Source organism: Ruditapes philippinarum, unplaced genomic scaffold (genome assembly GCF_026571515.1).
Source record: "Ruditapes philippinarum isolate M1 unplaced genomic scaffold, ASM2657151v2 ctg6301_1_1_1_1, whole genome shotgun sequence".
Lineage (NCBI taxonomy): Eukaryota > Metazoa > Mollusca > Bivalvia > Venerida > Veneridae > Ruditapes > Ruditapes philippinarum.
Window position 1 is genome coordinate 93,104 of NW_026854695.1, and position 18,532 is coordinate 111,635.

Here is an 18,532-nt window from a genome sequence, read left to right on the forward strand (position 1 = left end):
AATAATATTCATTGTATTTTATTCGAGTTGATGCAAACAAGGACAGGATTTAGTTTCAAAGTGTATGGCTCTTTCAGCAAATATCTTATTTCAATTTATTACAAGAAAAGTATTGATGCAAAGCATCACAGGCGACAGCAAAATATATTTCTAGATAAAAAGTGTTGCGCACTAATTAGTGTCAGTGTTCACTTCAACTTGAACTGAATAAAACAACAAAACCAAATTTAATCTTAAACTGTCGGCTGTAACTGACTTTGGCTTTGTACTTCCATTTTGAATAGTACCAGTGATCATCAATAAATGGATAGACAAAATATTAGTGCTGACTAATGATCAGTGCAGATTGAGATAAGACTACATGAAAATGTAGGCTGACCTTGATCTGCACTGACCCAGTTTACTCAAAATATTTTGCAGATTAAGCATAATAATATAATTATGAGGAATAAAAACTGATCCTTTTTGTTATGTAAGTAATGCTAAATCAGTTTGAATACTCGCACCTGTTTACTCTTAAGTGTTCTATAGAGCAATATAAGTTTCTTACAACATTCGATAACAACAAATACACAAAATATTTTCTTATAAATTTATTTCCCACTACACACGTTACTGACAGTAAATGTCCTTAATCTTGGTCACAGGTGAGGAAAAGTGGAAACAAGCTAGAAAATACTAAATTTTAGATTAAAAAATTATACAAATCAAAGTTATAGAATTATGAAAGACATAAAAGCAACATATTTCAACTGCAAGCCTAATACTGTTCCCATTTTTAGCAATATTCGACACCTGCGAACTAGTTATCAAAGATATTGCAACTGCAAAAAAATTGCTCAGCAATCATTATTTTGAAATCTCTTTGTATGATGTATCAACCAAGGATCTTGATCAAGATCTTGACATTTTCACAGACAACATGTGTGCAAAACCAGGGAAAAACTTAAAAATTGAAGTGCAATAGATATAAAGTTGTGTTCAATAATACATTTTACTTCAATCCAAATCTGATAATAAAGTTTGACATAACAGTATACATAACAAAACAACACACACGCACATATACACGCGCACACGCACACACACATGCACGCACGCTCACACACACATTTAATTATTAGATTGTTAAAGAATGAAAATACCAGTGTTTTTCAAAATTACATTAAATAATCAGAGTCCGGCTTTAAGTAGTATCAATAAAGCGGAAATAAAGCTAAGCTGGCAATTTCATAAAAATAAATATCACAATGTACACGCTTTTCGATAAAATACAGATATAACATACTTGTTTACTTAATTTTTAAAGATTGAGATAAAGCTACTAAACACAACATGATAACAGCTCCTACCATGTGCCACAAAAAGGGCATTCCATAAGAGACGACGCCATACATTGTCGCCGCCAACAAACAGTTACTTTTTTAAATACATTTATGTAGTGTACCATTTTATACAAGTAACAATTGCAACATGTCTGATTTCGCTGTTTTTGCAATTCTTTCATCTGTTTAAACCGGAGATAGCCTGTCTCTATATTACATGAAATTATCAATCTGATTCGGATGAATCAGAGTGTCGTCTTTTCTTCATATCTTTTGATGTTTGTGCGCTGAGTTTTAAGTAAAAATCCTTCTCAAACTGAGCAGCATGCTGTTTCTCCGTCTCTGCACTTAATATACCTTTACCAGAATAACTTTCATCGTCACAACTATAATGACCTTCGTCGGAATCGTGTGTATCTTGATTAGTAATTGCCGAGGTATTTAGATCTGAGTTTGACGAGGAGCTCTCATTTGATGAGAATGATTCAAACAATGCACCTGTTTTATAATCCTAAAATAATAAACAATATGAGCTTAAAATAAAAATAAAGTATATCAGATAAATAGTCAAAATTTTATCAACCAAAATTAAAGTAAATGTGTTAAATAATAGTATTACCTCACAGAAAGAATTAATGAGTTTCGCTTCTTTTCGACTAACAAGACCTTGTGATGCAATCTTTTCATACACTGAAATGAAATCAGTCTTGTCTTTCCCATCCAGACTAGCTGATTCGCTTTCTTTAATTTCATCCTCTGCCTTCCGAAAACAATGAATAGCCTCTTTCAACAGTAATTTCGCAATGGCTGTAACATAATTAAAATATAGGTGATTTTTGCTTTTGATTTTTCCACTACAGGGAAAAAATGACATTTTGATACAAGCATCTCCTTTTAAAGAAAGTCAAATTTACACAGACTATATTTACAAAGAAAATAATTCTATAAAGGTAATATATAATATACAATATTATATTTCATGCTCTTTTTGAAAAGGAAAAATAAACCGTACTTTTATCATTGGAAACGTCTTCTCGCCAATTGATGAATGTCTGCCCAGTTTTGAAAATTGCCAATGTTTTATTTTTATCTGGTTCTGTGAAAGGAGCTACTTTTATTGTGAGTGATTCCTTCATAATATCAATTGCTTCTTTACGCTTTTCCTCGTTGTCACTTAAGTAAAACAATGCTTTGGCTTTCTCTGCTAGCTTATTGCCATATTTTGGCATTCTGTGTGTTTTCATTTTCTCATCCTTTGCCATAGATTTTTCGAATATCTGTAGAGCTTTCTCTAAGTTTTCTTTTACATCATCTGTGACACATTTACAAATAGAAAGCTGTTTACTAGCCTTTGAGAGATATATAGTGCCAATATTAAATTCGTAAACAGATAAATCAGGATGAAGATCATTCAATAAGAAAGATTGTAGTAAATCAAATGCTTTTTTATGATACATCAATGCCTTTTCATCATCTTTCATGTCGAAGTATGTATTTCCTAATGCATTTAAAGCGATTGCGGATTCAGGAACGTTGTCTGTATTCATATTAAATTGGTATGATTTCCAAAAGCATTTACTTGCTTTGGTATACTCTTTATACTCTTTACAACGGAAAAATCTTCCTTTGATATACCAGAAACGGCCTTTCATATCGGCCATATCATTTGATTTCTCATCAAAATTTGAAATTTCTTTTTCTGCATCAACAAAGCATTTATTGTCTACCATCATCCTTATTTCCTCAAGTTTCCAAAACATTTCTGCTTGTTTTTTGCCACTAGAATGCATTTGCTTCATTATTTTAGTGTAAAGTTCCTGCTTTTCAACCTTTGTCATTGGAAGCATATCTCGAAGTTCTATCAAATATTTATTTCTATCTGTTGTAAATATGTTATTACTATCGTCTTTGCGTGTAGAAAGGACACGAAATAAAACTTTCAATAATGGCTGATTTTCAGAGACTTTAGCTATAGCTTTTGGGTAGTCCTTTTCTGCTTGTTGTACGTATGGCTCTAACCTTTCAATCATATGCTGACAGAAGTTATTTTGTGCCCGAGTTGAACGTTCTTCATGAGACTAGGCGTGTCCTAACATACTCAAGAATTAAAGGGTGGAAGCAGTATTGTCTGTAGCATATTCTTTGAACAACCTGATGATTTATCAGTTTCATCATTATCAGTAAAGCCTCTTGATCATTTTTTTCTAAAACAGCTTTAACTATTTCTAAGTCGAATTGAGAAGTTTCAACTACTGATAATGAATTCAGATGGACTCTATCGGCTTCTGTAAGAGACCGGTATGCATATTCAATACATTCTTTCATGCCGTTTTGCAGGTTTGTATTCAGAAATGACAAGTCATCATTAGATTTGTAAGATTTCACAGCAGATGATATAAGCCGAATTGCAAGCGGGTTTCTTCCGGTCATTACTAGAATACACTGGCGCTTTTCATGTTCTAATTCAATCTGAAAAATAAATGTCATATTATTTCTATATTTTTAAATGATATATTGAATTTTTGTTCACATTTTGTAATAACAGTGTGCTAGAGTGTTTATTTTCACTAAAATTGGTAAATTATGTCTATAACATGGTTACATGGATGCAGCAAACAAAATTATGATATGATTGACAATGCATTTATGATGGTTAAACGTGTCAAATGAAAACTATCTATTTTAGAGGCACAAATACATTTATCTTAAATTTTAAAAAGAAATTGATATATTTCCTTGAATGGGCTTTCGATACTTTGATGTTCTTATTACTGTTATTTAAAATAAAAAACGTTATTAGAAATCATACGTACAGGGCGTATTGAAAGATTCAATAGATGTTCTGCGCTGCTTTTACTAAGAGGCTGCAGTTCCAATTGCACTAACCCATGCATGTCTTTATCAAATTTTATTTTGGAAGTTATCATCCATTTAATCTGAAATCATAAAAAAATAAAAATAAATATCTAAACGCTGTGCTAAATATATACATAAAAATATATGAAAATGAAAATAATATATATGTACGAGAATATCATATTTCTCTTAAACTGCCATACGTGCATGGGACAAACATAATATAAGATCCATTACTTGAAAAACTTTATTTAAAAAATACGCAGAATGTAATGCTTAAATGGTGTTTCATTATGTGTAGTCCAGAACAAAACCTACAATTCACTTTTTTTGTTTGTTTGATCACTGAATGAAGTCTATTTATTATGAAAATAAACATATAAATCATTATTGCTGTTCTCATATATTCAGATAACTTTATTGCAGTGAACCAAATTTAATACAGACTGATATACGCTGAGATGCATTTATTATACTTGTATATCAACAAAGTACTCAATCTTAACAAATCAAATTAAATAAATTTTTAAGGTTAAGATTTCCGAACTTAAATGATTTTTTTATGTAGACTTAAAACGTATCCCTGAATGTATAATTTACCGGCATGTATGCTGGACTATCGAAACATCTTTCCACAAATTTATTTACTTCACCACCTTCACATTCATACATATCCTCGATGTTATCAAGTACTATACATGTATCTTAAAAGAAAATACATTTGTGGTTCATCAAAAAGATAACTATTAAGGTTGCATACTTTTGTAAGCAGGAAATAATGCCTTGTGTATATACGGGCGAATTTAGTCTGAATAAGATAAATGAGCCGTGTCACGACAAAACCAACAGATTGCGTTTGCGACCAGCATGGATCCAGACCAGCCTGAGCATCCGCGCAGTCTGATCAGGATCCATGCTGTTTCTCTACTTGTAATAGAGTTGGTAAGCGATCGGCATGGATCCTCATCAGACTGCGCGGGTGCGCAGGCTGGTCTGGATCCATGCTGGTCGCAAACGCAATATGTTGGTTTTGTCGTGAAGCGGCTCAAATATGACCCAAGGCGCTAGCCGAGGGTTATATTCATGTCAGGAAAGCTATGTTCTCCAGTATATTCCATCAGTTCTTGTTAAACGAATTTATCATAATGTATATTGTTAATAACAAAAACCTCAGCAGCCCCAGAAGAAATGCGGGGAAATGACACACATTATGAACGGCTAAGGATGCTCAATAGAAATAATTGAAGTATTAAGTCATCAAAGCGGTGTAACTTTCAACTATTTTTTTTAAGAAAATCGCATATGCTATAAGGAACAAAACGCGATAATACGTTTTATGCACACACGTAAGTAATACTCTATAATGTAGAAATACGATATTGTTATTTATGCGTGCTTCAGTTCATCACGGTATATATACGGTATAGTATATAAAATGTGTAATCAAATACGAATTCGAGAAATCAATTTGCATTAAATAAATTTAGGTATGTCTTCATATTAGGACCCAATTGTTTTACTGATTTTGCAGTTTGCTTTAAACTTTAGCTCTAATTATATCGATTCTGTAATATGCTAATTTCTGTCGTATGTGGCGACCTTTAAAGCTAATATATATTTTTAGTGTTGATTTGTATTTGAACCAAATAATAGACCCTATATATCGGAAAAAATGTGAAACAATAAAATGTTTTAATCTTTTTTCTTAGCATAACATGCGCAAGTTATATACAGCAACTTAATAAATAGTTTTCTATTAAAGCTTATAACATCCATATAAAGACATAAACTCATTTAGATAAAACTTTGTTATCAGATGCAAGTTTAATTGAAAATATGGTAACCACTCATAGAATAAACAAGGGTCTCCTTTAGCATGCACCCAAAAGCCCAAAAATTAAAATTGATAATGTCTCAGTCTGATAGAGCATGTTCATGGACGGTCATGATAAGTGAAAGTTAACGTCCACGTCCCTAAAATCGACATAAGCATAGTTTCAAATAAGATAATTGTGAAATTTTAAATCATATGTATATAAAGGATCGGTCTTTAACATGTAGATAATGGATAATGGACGTCTTTCTTTTTCAAATATTTCTGACAGTTTTTCATTGGATAAATCCTAATCGCCTATTGACATGAAGTCTCTGAATTCACATAGGAAGTAAATTTCTTTGAAAAATGACAAAATTACAAATAAAGTATAATTACAAATTAAGTATAAGTATTCATAAATTCAATTTGGGAATTAATGTTTATTAAAACATTGAATATAAATATATACCGGTAGAGATACTTAATTGGCAACAAAATAAAGTAATGGTTATAAATAAAACGATAAAATATTCAAAATGTAACAACACTTATATTAAATTTCAATAATATTTGCGTTAAGAAACAATATGTACATGTTCAACATCTTATTTATAAACTGAGTTTAAAAATAATGAATATTACCACATGTAATTCTCTTAAGCTGAAACATTAGTGTACTCGTCAAAGCCATAGTATCACCGCTTGTTGTATAGACTTCAAACTTTGCAAGCATACGTTTGATGAAATCATCAAAGTTTGTCACCTGTCTATAAAAACAGCATTTTAATTTTGAAAACGACAATCATTTAACTTATATACTTTATCTACGGAAACGTCCTGGTGCCAATTAAACATGTTCTATAAAAAAGATAACACCTACGTAGGGGATTAAAAAAGCCTAATAAGGACTTTATAAGTCCTACATAGGACTTTATAAGTGCAACGTAGGACTTTCAAACTCCTACGTACGACTTTTAAACTCCTACGTAGCACTTTGTTACTCCTACGTAGGACTTTATAAGTCCTACGTAGGACTATTTAACTCCTACGTAAACTTTATTAGTCCTACGTAGGAGATAAAAAAAGCCTAATAAGGAGTTTATAACTCCTACGTAGGACTTTTTCACTCCTACGTAGGACTTACGTAGGACTTTAAAACTTCTAATTAGGTTTTTTATCTCCTACGTAGGAGTTATAAAGTCCTACGTAGGACTTATAACATAGGAGTTACAAAGTCCTACGTAGGAGTTATAAATTCCTTATTAGGTTTTTTTATCTCCTACGTAGGAGTTATAAAGTCCTAAGTATGAGTTATAAAGTCCTACGTAGGAGTTATTTTTTCATAAACTTGTTAAATTGGCTCCAGGACGCTTCCGTACATACGAGCAGTTTAAAGAGAAAAAATAAAAATTGAAGAGACAATGTCATTTGTTAATGTCAATGACAATGTTACATATCGTAACAACATCTGCTAATATGACGTCAACAATGTCTATATCCGTGCAGATGTTTACATTCATAAAATGGTTTGTCGTCAAAATTAATGCCATTTATGTCATATGTTACGTTAACAGAAGATAAAATATATTCTGTTAAATAAGTACTTGGCTGTATATCCCTATATGTTGGATGATGTAATTGATAGGTGTATAGACCTATGTAATTCATTGATCTATAACATATGTTTTCTAGGTCAGTATTATTTGGTGAACAAATTTTTTGAAATTGATAAAATGCTTTTATAGCAACAACATTCAATTCTCATGGTGTCTAAAAGTTTCGTAAAGTCTATATTTATGATTTTCAAATGATAAAATATATTCGAGAACGAAGTGCTCGAGACGTCTTTTAGTTATTTCATATCAAATTTTTGAAGTGCTAAATAGCGTGTAAGTAGCGTGGCGTATAATCTTTGGCATGCTAAAACCTAAACAGTTTTCTGCGAAGTTGTATCAAAATAGTTAATTTACCTACATTTACACTCAACTGAACGAATGTTAACCGTTTATTAATTCAATTTAGTGAAACGTTTCCTTGTTGATCTTGTTTATCATATTTTGTACTGTTTAGTTTACAAAAATCTGATCCTTTTTAACCATATCAATGAAAACTTTGCTAGAAATCATGAACAAAATCAGTGTTTACAAATGATAATACATGTTTGCATTAAATAAAGTCAGTGGCTGAATAATGTTAAATTTATTTTGATCTTCCTTTGTCATATCTTAAACCGAACTTGAAATCATTTACACAAACTATTTCAGTTTGTGGTATAATAAATTATATTTGATTTTAAATCAACCCTCTATAAGCACGTCCTGACTAGTGATATAATATTGCAACCTTCCATATATTTGTTTGGTCTGACGTTTAGCCTGTGATAAGTCTTTGCAACTAGTATCGAGTCGCTTCAGTGCGCAATTATCTTAATGATTTAATTTCTTTTTCAAGGGAATATCATAAAACATTCCTCATTTCTTCTTTACAGTTATAATTTTATCTTCTGTTTCCAATGTTCCTTAAAACTATGTCATTAATTTTTTTTTTTTACAGCGGAGTAAGACGTCGACTTGAGTAATGGTCCTTGTTTAATTACGCAACAAGATTAAATATCTTGATTCTAATTTGTTTATTAAACATAACTTTTTGTAAAATTATTCTAATATTTTGAAACATTTAAACTCACGTCTCTTGACATTGGCATAATAATACCAAGTTGTGAACAAACACATCTACAATATGAATTTATGAATGCAAATGTCCCGAGTGACAAAGGAAGATATTATCTCAAGAAAAAATAAAGGTAACAATACTTACTTTAAATCAAACTTTAATATTGTAGTATTGCGAGAAAAAAGTTTTTCAGATATTTCGTTTGCAAGTAAAGTCTTTCCAAGTCCACCCATTCCATAGATCCAAATACCTTTTCAAATAATAATAATAATAATAATAATAATAATAATAATAATAATAATAATAATAATAATAATAATAAAACAGTAATTATTTACGAATAAACATTTAAAACATACCCAGCATAAACGATTCAATATAAAAACGTAAACTTAAATTCTGTGACAGTAGCCCTTTCCACAAAAAAATCTTAAGACCAGTTTCTATCGTCTGTATATCCTACGTATATTTTACATTGTAATAATATCTAAGTCTTTTCTAAGTCAGTGACATTCATTCATCTTATATTCATCTCAAATTGTGTAAAATAGTTTTAACCCTATGATTTAGATCTTTGCAGCGAAGCATTGCCGGCATCTTACTTATTTTTTTACTGTAAAAAAAGTATTTACAAAAGATTTCACTATAGAAAGTTGTTTCTACTGTCTTATATTATTGAGTTTAGAAATAATTGCACATTTCTGAAAACAATGACATACATTCTTTGTTATACGTAGTCTCAAGTATACATACGAAACATAGACACATTTACATCGAGACATATGACACCTCATGTCCCAATTCTTTTATTTTCGCCTACTTTAGATAACGAGTGGGGGCAACATGATTTTATGCGCGTTAGACATTTTACTACGTACTGAAACAACTTAAATATTTCGAAAGAACTTTGAAAGATTAGAGTTGAGAAAATAATTGCTTAATGCAAAAGTTAGTTTTTAACATTGAAAATATAAACTAAAAACAATTTAAGGCACATAAATGATCGCGCGATATTTCATTTTAGATGTGAATAAAAATAACTTCCTGTAACAATAAAGCATTTTAGTGAAATTGTTTTAAAGCATTGTTTCTATTATATCTCATGTTAAGCTTTGATGAAACAAAAGAAAATGAACAAAGATAAGGAAAAAAATGTGAATAAAAGGAAATGAAACCCATCTAGATTACAAATGTTTTGTTATTCTAATGGTAAATAACTTTTGAACTACATGTATCTAAAACAGGGTACACTTTAGACTTCGTGCAATTTCTCTTACATTCAATACATGTACTTGATGCTATTTTCATAACTATAGATAAAGACAATAGCAGTACAATTAACTGACATTTCATCGCTAAGATATCCCTTAAATCATTAGTCATAGCACAGAGCTATATTTGATATAAGTCTATGGCGACGTGGTTTGACTTTACATTTTATTCCTCGTTTGTCTTTAAAAAATGGAAGAACAGAAAGAAATCCGCGACAATTTTACATGTATAGTAGTAATTCTACAAAAGACGAAGCCGCGACTTTTGTTCCTCGCGGCGAGTAGTTGCAATTTTTAGCTGCGACCTTTTGAGTAGAGACATTTCCCGGCATAAAAAGGCGATACTTAATACACAAACTCGACTTTTTACAGGGTATGCATCAAAACAAAATATCATGGATTATACTATCGACTACCTGAAGTAGGCACATGTTTGCGTAGTTTAGTATAGTATGTTTACAGAAACTATTGCGTTTTTTACGACAGAAGTGACACAAAACTCGAAAGTTTCTATAAGCCGCGACATTTTATACAATTACGACATAAAATCTCGCGGATTGCCCTCGACATTTTATAAGCTGACTGCAACATTCCTTGCGACTTTTAAAGGAACACTACCGACCACCATTGTACTGAATGACCGATGGTCAGTTATCACCATAACACCATTGAATTAACTATGAAAACATGTGTTAACATGCCAAAGCATTCTATCAAACTCTGGTATCAAAGATACAAGTCTATACTGAGTTAAACTCACGTGATTAGAGAGCATATCATATTATACTACTATCATAGTTCAGTTCTTGATATTGTTTAATAATAAGAAAATGACTTCCATTACATTTTCGTGAACTTCGCACCGTACGTGAAATTCGCGGCGTAGAAACACTTTCACAAAGGGAGCTCTTTGCGTGATAGCACTATGCGTGATTTAAGTCTTAACTCAAAAAAAGCCCAGGTGCCCCTGCATGCTGTTTTGTTGTTGGGAGTTATAATAATAATAAGTGGAATTCACAAAATAGTGATATAACAATAACACGAGTATACTCTACAAGATGCAAATTTATTATTTTAAAGTCCCTAACATCGAGACTGACTAGACATGTTATTGAGCATGCGCTATGTGTATAGCATATATCATAAACTAGCTAATCAGCTTATAATGCTACATCTCCCTTCTTTTGAAATAAAAATAAATGTGTGCTATAATATGTCATCATCATATAAATACTAAATAATTCACGAATTTATTTTATTTTTTTACAACAAAATGTTCGAGTATTTGATATCTCCATGAATATTCTTTTTCATGCATCAATTTTAATTATTTTGTAAACAGTATTTCTTATAAGGTTTTACTTGTGCGATAAAGTAGATTATTATCTACATTTTTGTCTGGGAACAGAGTGTGGGAAAGGCTGAATTAATTACTTCCTGATATTTAGGCTGTGAATGGAATATTGCATTATTTTCTGCAATTAGTGACGAATGATTTTGCTCATAGTGGGTTAAACTAGCTAATCAGCTTATATTACTACACAGGCTACACAGCAGCAAATCCGTGTATGTTTGTTTCAATACCGACATTCTACTGTAATAAGTAGTTAATAATTTCCATTGTCAGTTTGTAAAGGTAATTGATGTTAACATGTACAAGAAAGAAATATGAAAATTAATACTTTAAGAAAATTGTCATTTTATCGCGTTTTTTGAAATAACGTATCTATGATCTTAGAGCTAAAATATACCTTTGTTCTTTGTATTGGTCAACGCGTCAATTGCTTGAGTTATTTCTGTTTCTCGTCCAATGATATTTGAACAGCCTAACCTTCTTCTGTTATGACTGTAGTCACTTATCATTTTTCTTAAACTTTGGCCTTCATATGTATGCTGATTTGTATATCCAAAAATATGTTCGAGAGTTGACAATATGTCTTCGAATAACATACAATTTTCTAATGCATTAATGAGGTCTCTTGCGCTACGGATATCACCATTCCTCTCCCAGTATGATTTTATTGTAGGGTCAATGAGAAATATAACCTGTAAAATATATTTACTTTAACCGAAACCTATATTTGTACTAGAGCAACAACAATGCGTAAGTATGAAAATTTCTACCTTTTCTGAAAGAAATAAACATAAATAGTTAATGAATACTAAAGTCTGCAATGTTTCTGTTTATCTTAGTTATATTTATACGCTTTTTTTGTGACTTACATAAAATGCGTTTCGTCATTTAACACAAAAAAACAACAAACCCTTTCCAGTTCATCAGGTTTCAGTTCATCGTCAAGTTTCTGCTTTATGTCTTCCCAACAATCCACAGTGTCCATCGCATTAAAATGATGCTCTAAATCCATCATATTGTCTGTAATAATTTAAATTGTTGTGAATATGGTCTCATTAGTTTAGTTATTCAATTTCTTAAATGGTTGACTTTTGGCATAAATTGATTTTATTGTTAACTGATCACTTCATGTAATTTTTTTTATCCTTATTATATAGCTATAAATTTTCACCCTAAAATATAAATGCAAATCTTGAAGCGCCAATACCCTTCATACGTATTATATATATTAGTGACAAATACGGTTCCATATATGGCTGGACTATTTTTCACGGTTGTTCCCATCTTAGCTGTGTATATATAACGTAACATATGAAAACGGGAACCAAACTATTAAAGGCGTGGCCTCATTTTAAAAAGAATACGAATTAACCCGTCATTCGTGAGTTTTATTTCTTGACAGCTATAAATAACTAAAAGAAGTTAAGTAGGTATATAATAAGAGGATAATTATGTTGTTAAAGCTTTCTGAGGTCATGTGTTTTGCTACTCGCAGCAGGGGAATATTATATCCAGCTCGACCTTCGGTCTCGCGAAATATAAATTTTCTAACGCTGCTCGTAGCAAAGAAAGCTACTAGAACATAATATTCCGTATGTATCTATTATTATACTCGAGAAATGGTTATTAATATCATCTGTGTATAAAATATGCATACTTAACTTGGAAAACACGAACTTGTTAACGTCTCTTGTATTGAGTTTAAAGGTTTATCAAATACAGAAACTTGATATCTTACAATATTTAAAATACACATTTACGTGCCGTTTACTTAATTCATTTTCAAACTTCTTAAAGCATAAAGTTGCATATACATGGAAAAAGTAAAATAGACTTACCAACAGTGAATACTACTTTCTCTTTAAGTTCAAGTTTTTTTTTATAACAATCTCTCTTAAAAATGATATATACAAATTTCACATCAGGAACAAATATATTGTTTTAGCATATGATCTAAAACTACTAGTACATGTTTTGTAAAGTGATAAAGCATTGTCAAAAGCGGAAGTAGTGTGGAAAATTGTACTTGAATACACTTTTCGCTCAATAAGATAACGCGTTGACATAACTTTTGATTAAATCTTATTATATGATAAAGACTATATTGAATACATTCCGTTTAAGTTTAAACATGTCACCTAACACGCAGGTAAACTGTGGCTTGTACAATTTATTAAAATGATGATCAATAGAGGAGATCGATATATTGTAGGCAATGTCTGTAATACATAAATACGGGTAAGTTATTGATAGTGCATACAGCGTTGTCTTTTTTTTAACGTTTGCCAATTGATTAACAAAATATCAATTAACAAAAATGGTCTTGATAAATTTGTTTTTGAATGTGAAACCTGAGACGTTAAAGCAGATATCTAGTACCTACTATTTTGCCAGAATAAAAAATTATCCGATCATGTTACCGTAACATTAAAACGACTTTGTATGAATTTTAACAGTAAAATCGACAACATTAAAAACAACAACATGGTGCTCTTAATTTGGCCGTTATGATGAGTATAGGCTGATTATAAATAACAAATGTGGCCACTCTTAGCACATGATTGTACTGGTATTCCTCGATAAGAGTCAATATGAATGTATGCAGTCTATGCTTGATGAGGGTCTATTCGGCCGTTAAGGTACAAAAGACAATACTTCGCTATCGGATCCCCGACATGCCACAAACGCACAAAATGATGATAATTTACCTCCTGCAATTTCCAACCTTTGCCTGCTTTGTACGACCTATCTCTTCGGCTGCAATTATGACATCAACAGCTATCTTCATACGAAACAAGTCTTGACGCCTTATACATAACACCCATGCAAATTTGCCGTCATACGATGCAAGTAACAATAACTGACAAATGTTACAATATATACAAATATACTCGTATTATCCGCACCATCATTGATAAAAATTAGGATGAACCTTTCCGGTTATTTTTCAACTCTAAGAATATTTACTTTGATAACTTTTTGTTGTTCTGTTGATGCTCTGTGTCTAAACTCAAAGCTGGCTTCTTAATATCGATATAGAACAAATAACTAGTTCTATTGATAAGTTTAAGATAAAACTATACTTTAAAATATTGAGTTTGAAAACTTCACACATGCAGGACTTCTAAGTAATGGATACGGATACGTTTTATTTTACTAAATATGTGTTACATATAATCATATTAAAATGAAATATGCATGTATACTTCAATTTTGAAGAAGCAAGACATATTCTTTGCAGTGATTTATGAATAATACACGCATGTATGCAATAGAGGATAACCAAATGAAATGGGCTTTTTGATTGTAACATCTGACCCACGAAGGGTGGATGTAATGTATCTAAGACGAAAAGTTGAAATCAACAACGCATAAAGAAATCATTTTTTATTGAAGTATTGAAAATCTAAATAAACAAAACAAAATAAAATAGCATTAATTCACAGAATCGTTGAAGTATGTTACCATGTACCATTGATAGTTAGGGACCTTAAAATACGATCTCGTATGTACCTTACTTATGTGGCTTACTTTTATATGTATGTACATGATCATTTCAGTGATTTCCTTACTTCACCTTTTGTAACCGTAACAACTGTTAGAATTTCACTTGGTGGGAATTCAATTTATTTTCATTGTCTCGTTTAAAAGGAACATGGCGCGGCTAAGAAGTAGGTTTGGCGCACCAATAACCAGTTTAAACTCCCCAGTAGTGCTTATGTTGCTTACCGTTCAGAGGCGGTTCCACATGTATATCTCGTTTTTTGTTACACATATATTGTGGTGTCACTTTTGAGTCCCTTCTTTTTGTCTATGGTAAGTATCTACCCTTTCCCCTAGATTTCTTTTCAATTTACGCCCCTCCCCAACGTCCTTGTGCTTTTGAAGGTCTTTTTATTAATTTGTATTTTTTGTTGCCTTGTGTGTTTCCATGATTTCCGATTTTGAATGGTTTGTTGCGGCGTTTCTTCGCCTTTTGACCGTTCACTCTGTCCTGTTTGGTGTCTTGCAGTGTGATGCATTCACAGAATGCCGCCCTTCAATATTGATCTCCTTTTTCATATTTTACTTCTGATATGATAAACAAGATCAACAAGGAAATGCGGCGTTCAATAAACGCAACCGCCACACGACCCAGAAAGCAGGACTTCGCTTATGACCCTAGATTACCCATATACAAATTTGACAAAGGGGTATTTTCAAAACTGTTATTCTGATCAAGTTTCATTATGACTTGAAGAAAAGACATGTTATCTTTTGAGCTGATGTGTTGTTCAAGTGTTTTGCCCCCATTGTACCCATATTTTAGGGACGGACCGAATTCCTAATTTATTTGAACTTGTGGTCCAACCCTTTGTCATTCAAAATATATTTTATATGTTTTTCTATATATTTGCATTGTACATCTTGTAAAAAATTGAAAGGATAAAATATGTTTAAACTAAACCATGTTTCAACTTTTGCAAGGTGTTATTGACAAAACATTGGACAACTTTGAATGAAATACAATCAAATCTGTGATCTTTAGAGTAATATCTAACCTATATTTGTTCAAGGCGGACAAATAACCAATCCTAAACTATCATCCTTAAGCATTACCTGCTAGAATAACCACTCAAAATTAAAATAAAAACATCTTCATTAAACATTTAAAGGACATCACGAACGAACGCCACAAAAGTACCATTGGGGAGGTTAAACCGGATAAAGCGCGAAAAACCTCCATCGTTTTTTTACACCACTTAGCTTAAAAACAATATTGTGTAAATTAGATACTTCTTATTTGCCAAGTGAAATTCTCTTTTGTCTTATGATTACAAAATTATCTTCCGTCATGTTAGACCGCTCATAATATCTTATTGTACAGAAGGACAAAACATATAATAATGATAATGCATAGAATGTCTGAGTAATTGGCAAGCTATACCAAATTACACGGAAACTATAATTTCTTCCTTAAAAAAACAACATGAAAGTCTGAGGACATTGTTATAGTTTACTTCTCTTTATTTCTCTTTTTACTAGAAATGGCGTTGACATTTTAAGCACACCATTAATACAGATAAGGATTAAAATAAAGTTTCCTTTTAAAAGGAAAGGCTTGTCCAGTGATGAATGATCTTTTTAAAAACCCTCCTAAATCAACTCTTTATGATAAAGAAAAATAATAAATTGACCTTATATACCAGTAAAAAACCAGTAAAGGTACCTATGATTTTACAGGTATAGAGGGTCAATTTATTATCCTTCTTTTTTTAATTATTTGTATATCATGAAGGGTTTATTTAGTCTTTTTTTTTCGAAAACAAAAAAGTCTTACTTTTAAAGGAGTAGGTAGGGTAACCCCAAGACTGGACGAGCACCTGTGCCCATTTGTGCCACTAGTGTTATGCATGCAAATTTGGACAAAACAAGGACCAGAAGTCCACTGATTATAACTGAACCGGAACATGCTGACGATAACAGTAACAACTTTTTTTGTAAAAAAACGAATATTTTTTTTTGTCAAAAACGATTTGAAATCTATTCTCTATTGTATATAACTAATAAAGAAAATAATCAATCGTAAAAATACTAATTTTGGCTCTCCCACGTGGAGGAAAAAAAAGTATCTATCTATAATACTGAAGGGAAACAAGTGTGCACATTTCATTTCCAGAGAGAGAGAGAGAGTCATTCGTTTTGGCAGAACTTTGCTAATTTCATTTAAATAGCAGCTTTTTAGACAAGTAAATGCACTAAAAGACTTCGTAACGTTGTACCAATTGATATGCATGTATCAACTATGTTACACTAAAATATCTATGTCACTTGTCTGTACCGACAACACAGGATGCGCTCTCTGTAGATCAGGTTAATGATATGCATGGGCTATTTTTAGATGACGTTATACTGTAGTTTTAACTCCACGTTAGAATTGCTACCACAGTAGCCATTCTCTATGTAATAAAACTACTAAAGACAAAAATTAATCATAAAAGAAACTAACTTTTGCGTCTTGAAAAAGGAATTGAAACGGAACATTTTCGTTTATAATGTATTTCTGCTTTAAACCGATAAATCAAGTAAAAATAGAAATCCTATTTATATAAACAAACTGGGATTACCGAATATAAAAGCCTACAATCAATAACATTATTCATATCAACTTGTCAAATAAGGTTATTATTATTTGTAATGCTTCACGGTCATTAATGATTTCTTTCAAAGCAATAATCGAGTGATGGGTGTTTATCCAAACCTTGAAGTCATTAAATTCAAACAATTTCAGAAACATTTTCGCCTATCGTTGGGATACCCGTGGAGAAATTTTAAACACACCGGTCGACTTTGTAGATGATGCTTATCAGTAGATGAAGGTTATCAATAGAATATTCATAGATTAAACCAACATAATGGATCATAAACCAAAATAACGGATTATATTGCTGTCTCGAATGAGTGATTTCATGATTTTATTCTCCTCGAGACAACTTGTAGATGCAACACAAAATGCCAAGGTCATTGTTTAAAGTCAATGATTTAGTTATGTATTAACTATCAGCTCCATATCTGAACCAATTGAAGCATTTTCTGAACACTAGAGCAAAATCTTATCTAAATGAGGCGTCATTTGTATCTCACATTTTGTAATTGTTTGTCATGAGAAATATAACTTTAAATCAAGATCATTTGGCAATTACAGAAGGAATTACCCTCAGATTATATGCATTATATAGTACGCTTGTTTGTATTATCAAAGCAAATGCTTTAATTTTATTATAAAACCAAAGTTACCCCAGAATAAAATTGTAGAACGTGGAAGAATTGAAATATAATGTTGGTTCCCATACGCGTTTTAATTTTCCCGCTTCATGGTTTTCTTATTTTGTGATTTTTATGAAGTAAACTTTTACAAGTAAGTTCGAACTAAAGTTTTTTTTACATATAATTAAATATACATGTTTATAACGCAGTTATTCTGTAAAGTGTCATATTGCAATTGAAGTAGTGAAATGATTATATCAGTAGATTTGATGTATGATGCCGAAGTTAAACCTTAAGCAGGCATTTGCTTTTTGTTATGTGTAGTCAACATTTAAATATAGTAAACATTTTATCATACATTTAACTACTTGTACCTACTCCAGTCATTGATATTTTATCTTGGGCTTGCATCGCTTCAACACCACGTTTTAACAAATTTATTTAATCCTATCATCACGAGCAAATATATTGTTTTCTTTTTTTTGTATCT

The 18,532-nt window shown here is 31.3% G+C and overlaps 2 protein-coding genes across 3 annotated transcripts in view; both read right to left on the reverse strand.

Moving 5' to 3' along the window:
• Positions 1 to 578: 578 nt before the first annotated feature.
• LOC132740778 (uncharacterized) lies at positions 579 to 3,355 on the reverse strand. Its single transcript, XM_060728765.1, has 3 exons — positions 2,338 to 3,355; positions 1,945 to 2,132; positions 579 to 1,836 (listed from the first exon to the last, which is right to left on the reverse strand). The coding sequence occupies exons 1-3, from the start codon at positions 3,353 to 3,355 to the stop codon at positions 1,552 to 1,554; spliced, it is 1,491 nt and encodes a 496-aa protein (XP_060584748.1). The 3' UTR covers positions 579 to 1,551.
• A 40-nt stretch (positions 3,356 to 3,395) lies between these two features.
• Positions 3,396 to 18,532, reverse strand: part of LOC132740779 (uncharacterized) — a 37,438-nt gene continuing 22,301 nt past the window's right edge. The window contains exons 1-8 of one of the 2 annotated variants that reach the window (XM_060728766.1): positions 13,134 to 14,085; positions 12,206 to 12,315; positions 11,693 to 11,987; positions 8,815 to 8,920; positions 6,640 to 6,764; positions 4,782 to 4,885; positions 4,139 to 4,261; positions 3,396 to 3,794 (exon numbers count right to left, since the gene is read on the reverse strand). In XM_060728766.1, the coding sequence (XP_060584749.1) occupies positions 3,396 to 3,794; positions 4,139 to 4,261; positions 4,782 to 4,885; positions 6,640 to 6,764; positions 8,815 to 8,920; positions 11,693 to 11,987; positions 12,206 to 12,310 (1,257 nt within the window). In that variant the 5' untranslated portion in view covers positions 12,311 to 12,315; positions 13,134 to 14,085. Of the gene's footprint in view, positions 3,795 to 4,138; positions 4,262 to 4,781; positions 4,886 to 6,639; positions 6,765 to 8,814; positions 8,921 to 11,692; positions 11,988 to 12,205; positions 12,316 to 13,133; positions 14,086 to 18,532 lie in introns of those variants that run through there. The other variant, XM_060728767.1, reaches the window with a different exon arrangement.

Coding starts and splice junctions, on each gene's coding strand:
- LOC132740778 (XM_060728765.1), bottom strand. CDS start 3,355: ATGATTGAAAGGTTAGAGCCATACGTACAACAAGCAGAAAAGGACTAC. Junction 2,133..2,337: donor AGACGTTTCCAATGATAAAA/GTACGGTTTATT, acceptor ATTATGTTACAG/CCATTGCGAAATTACTGTTG. Junction 1,837..1,944: donor TCATTAATTCTTTCTGTGAG/GTAATACTATTA, acceptor TTATTATTTTAG/GATTATAAAACAGGTGCATT.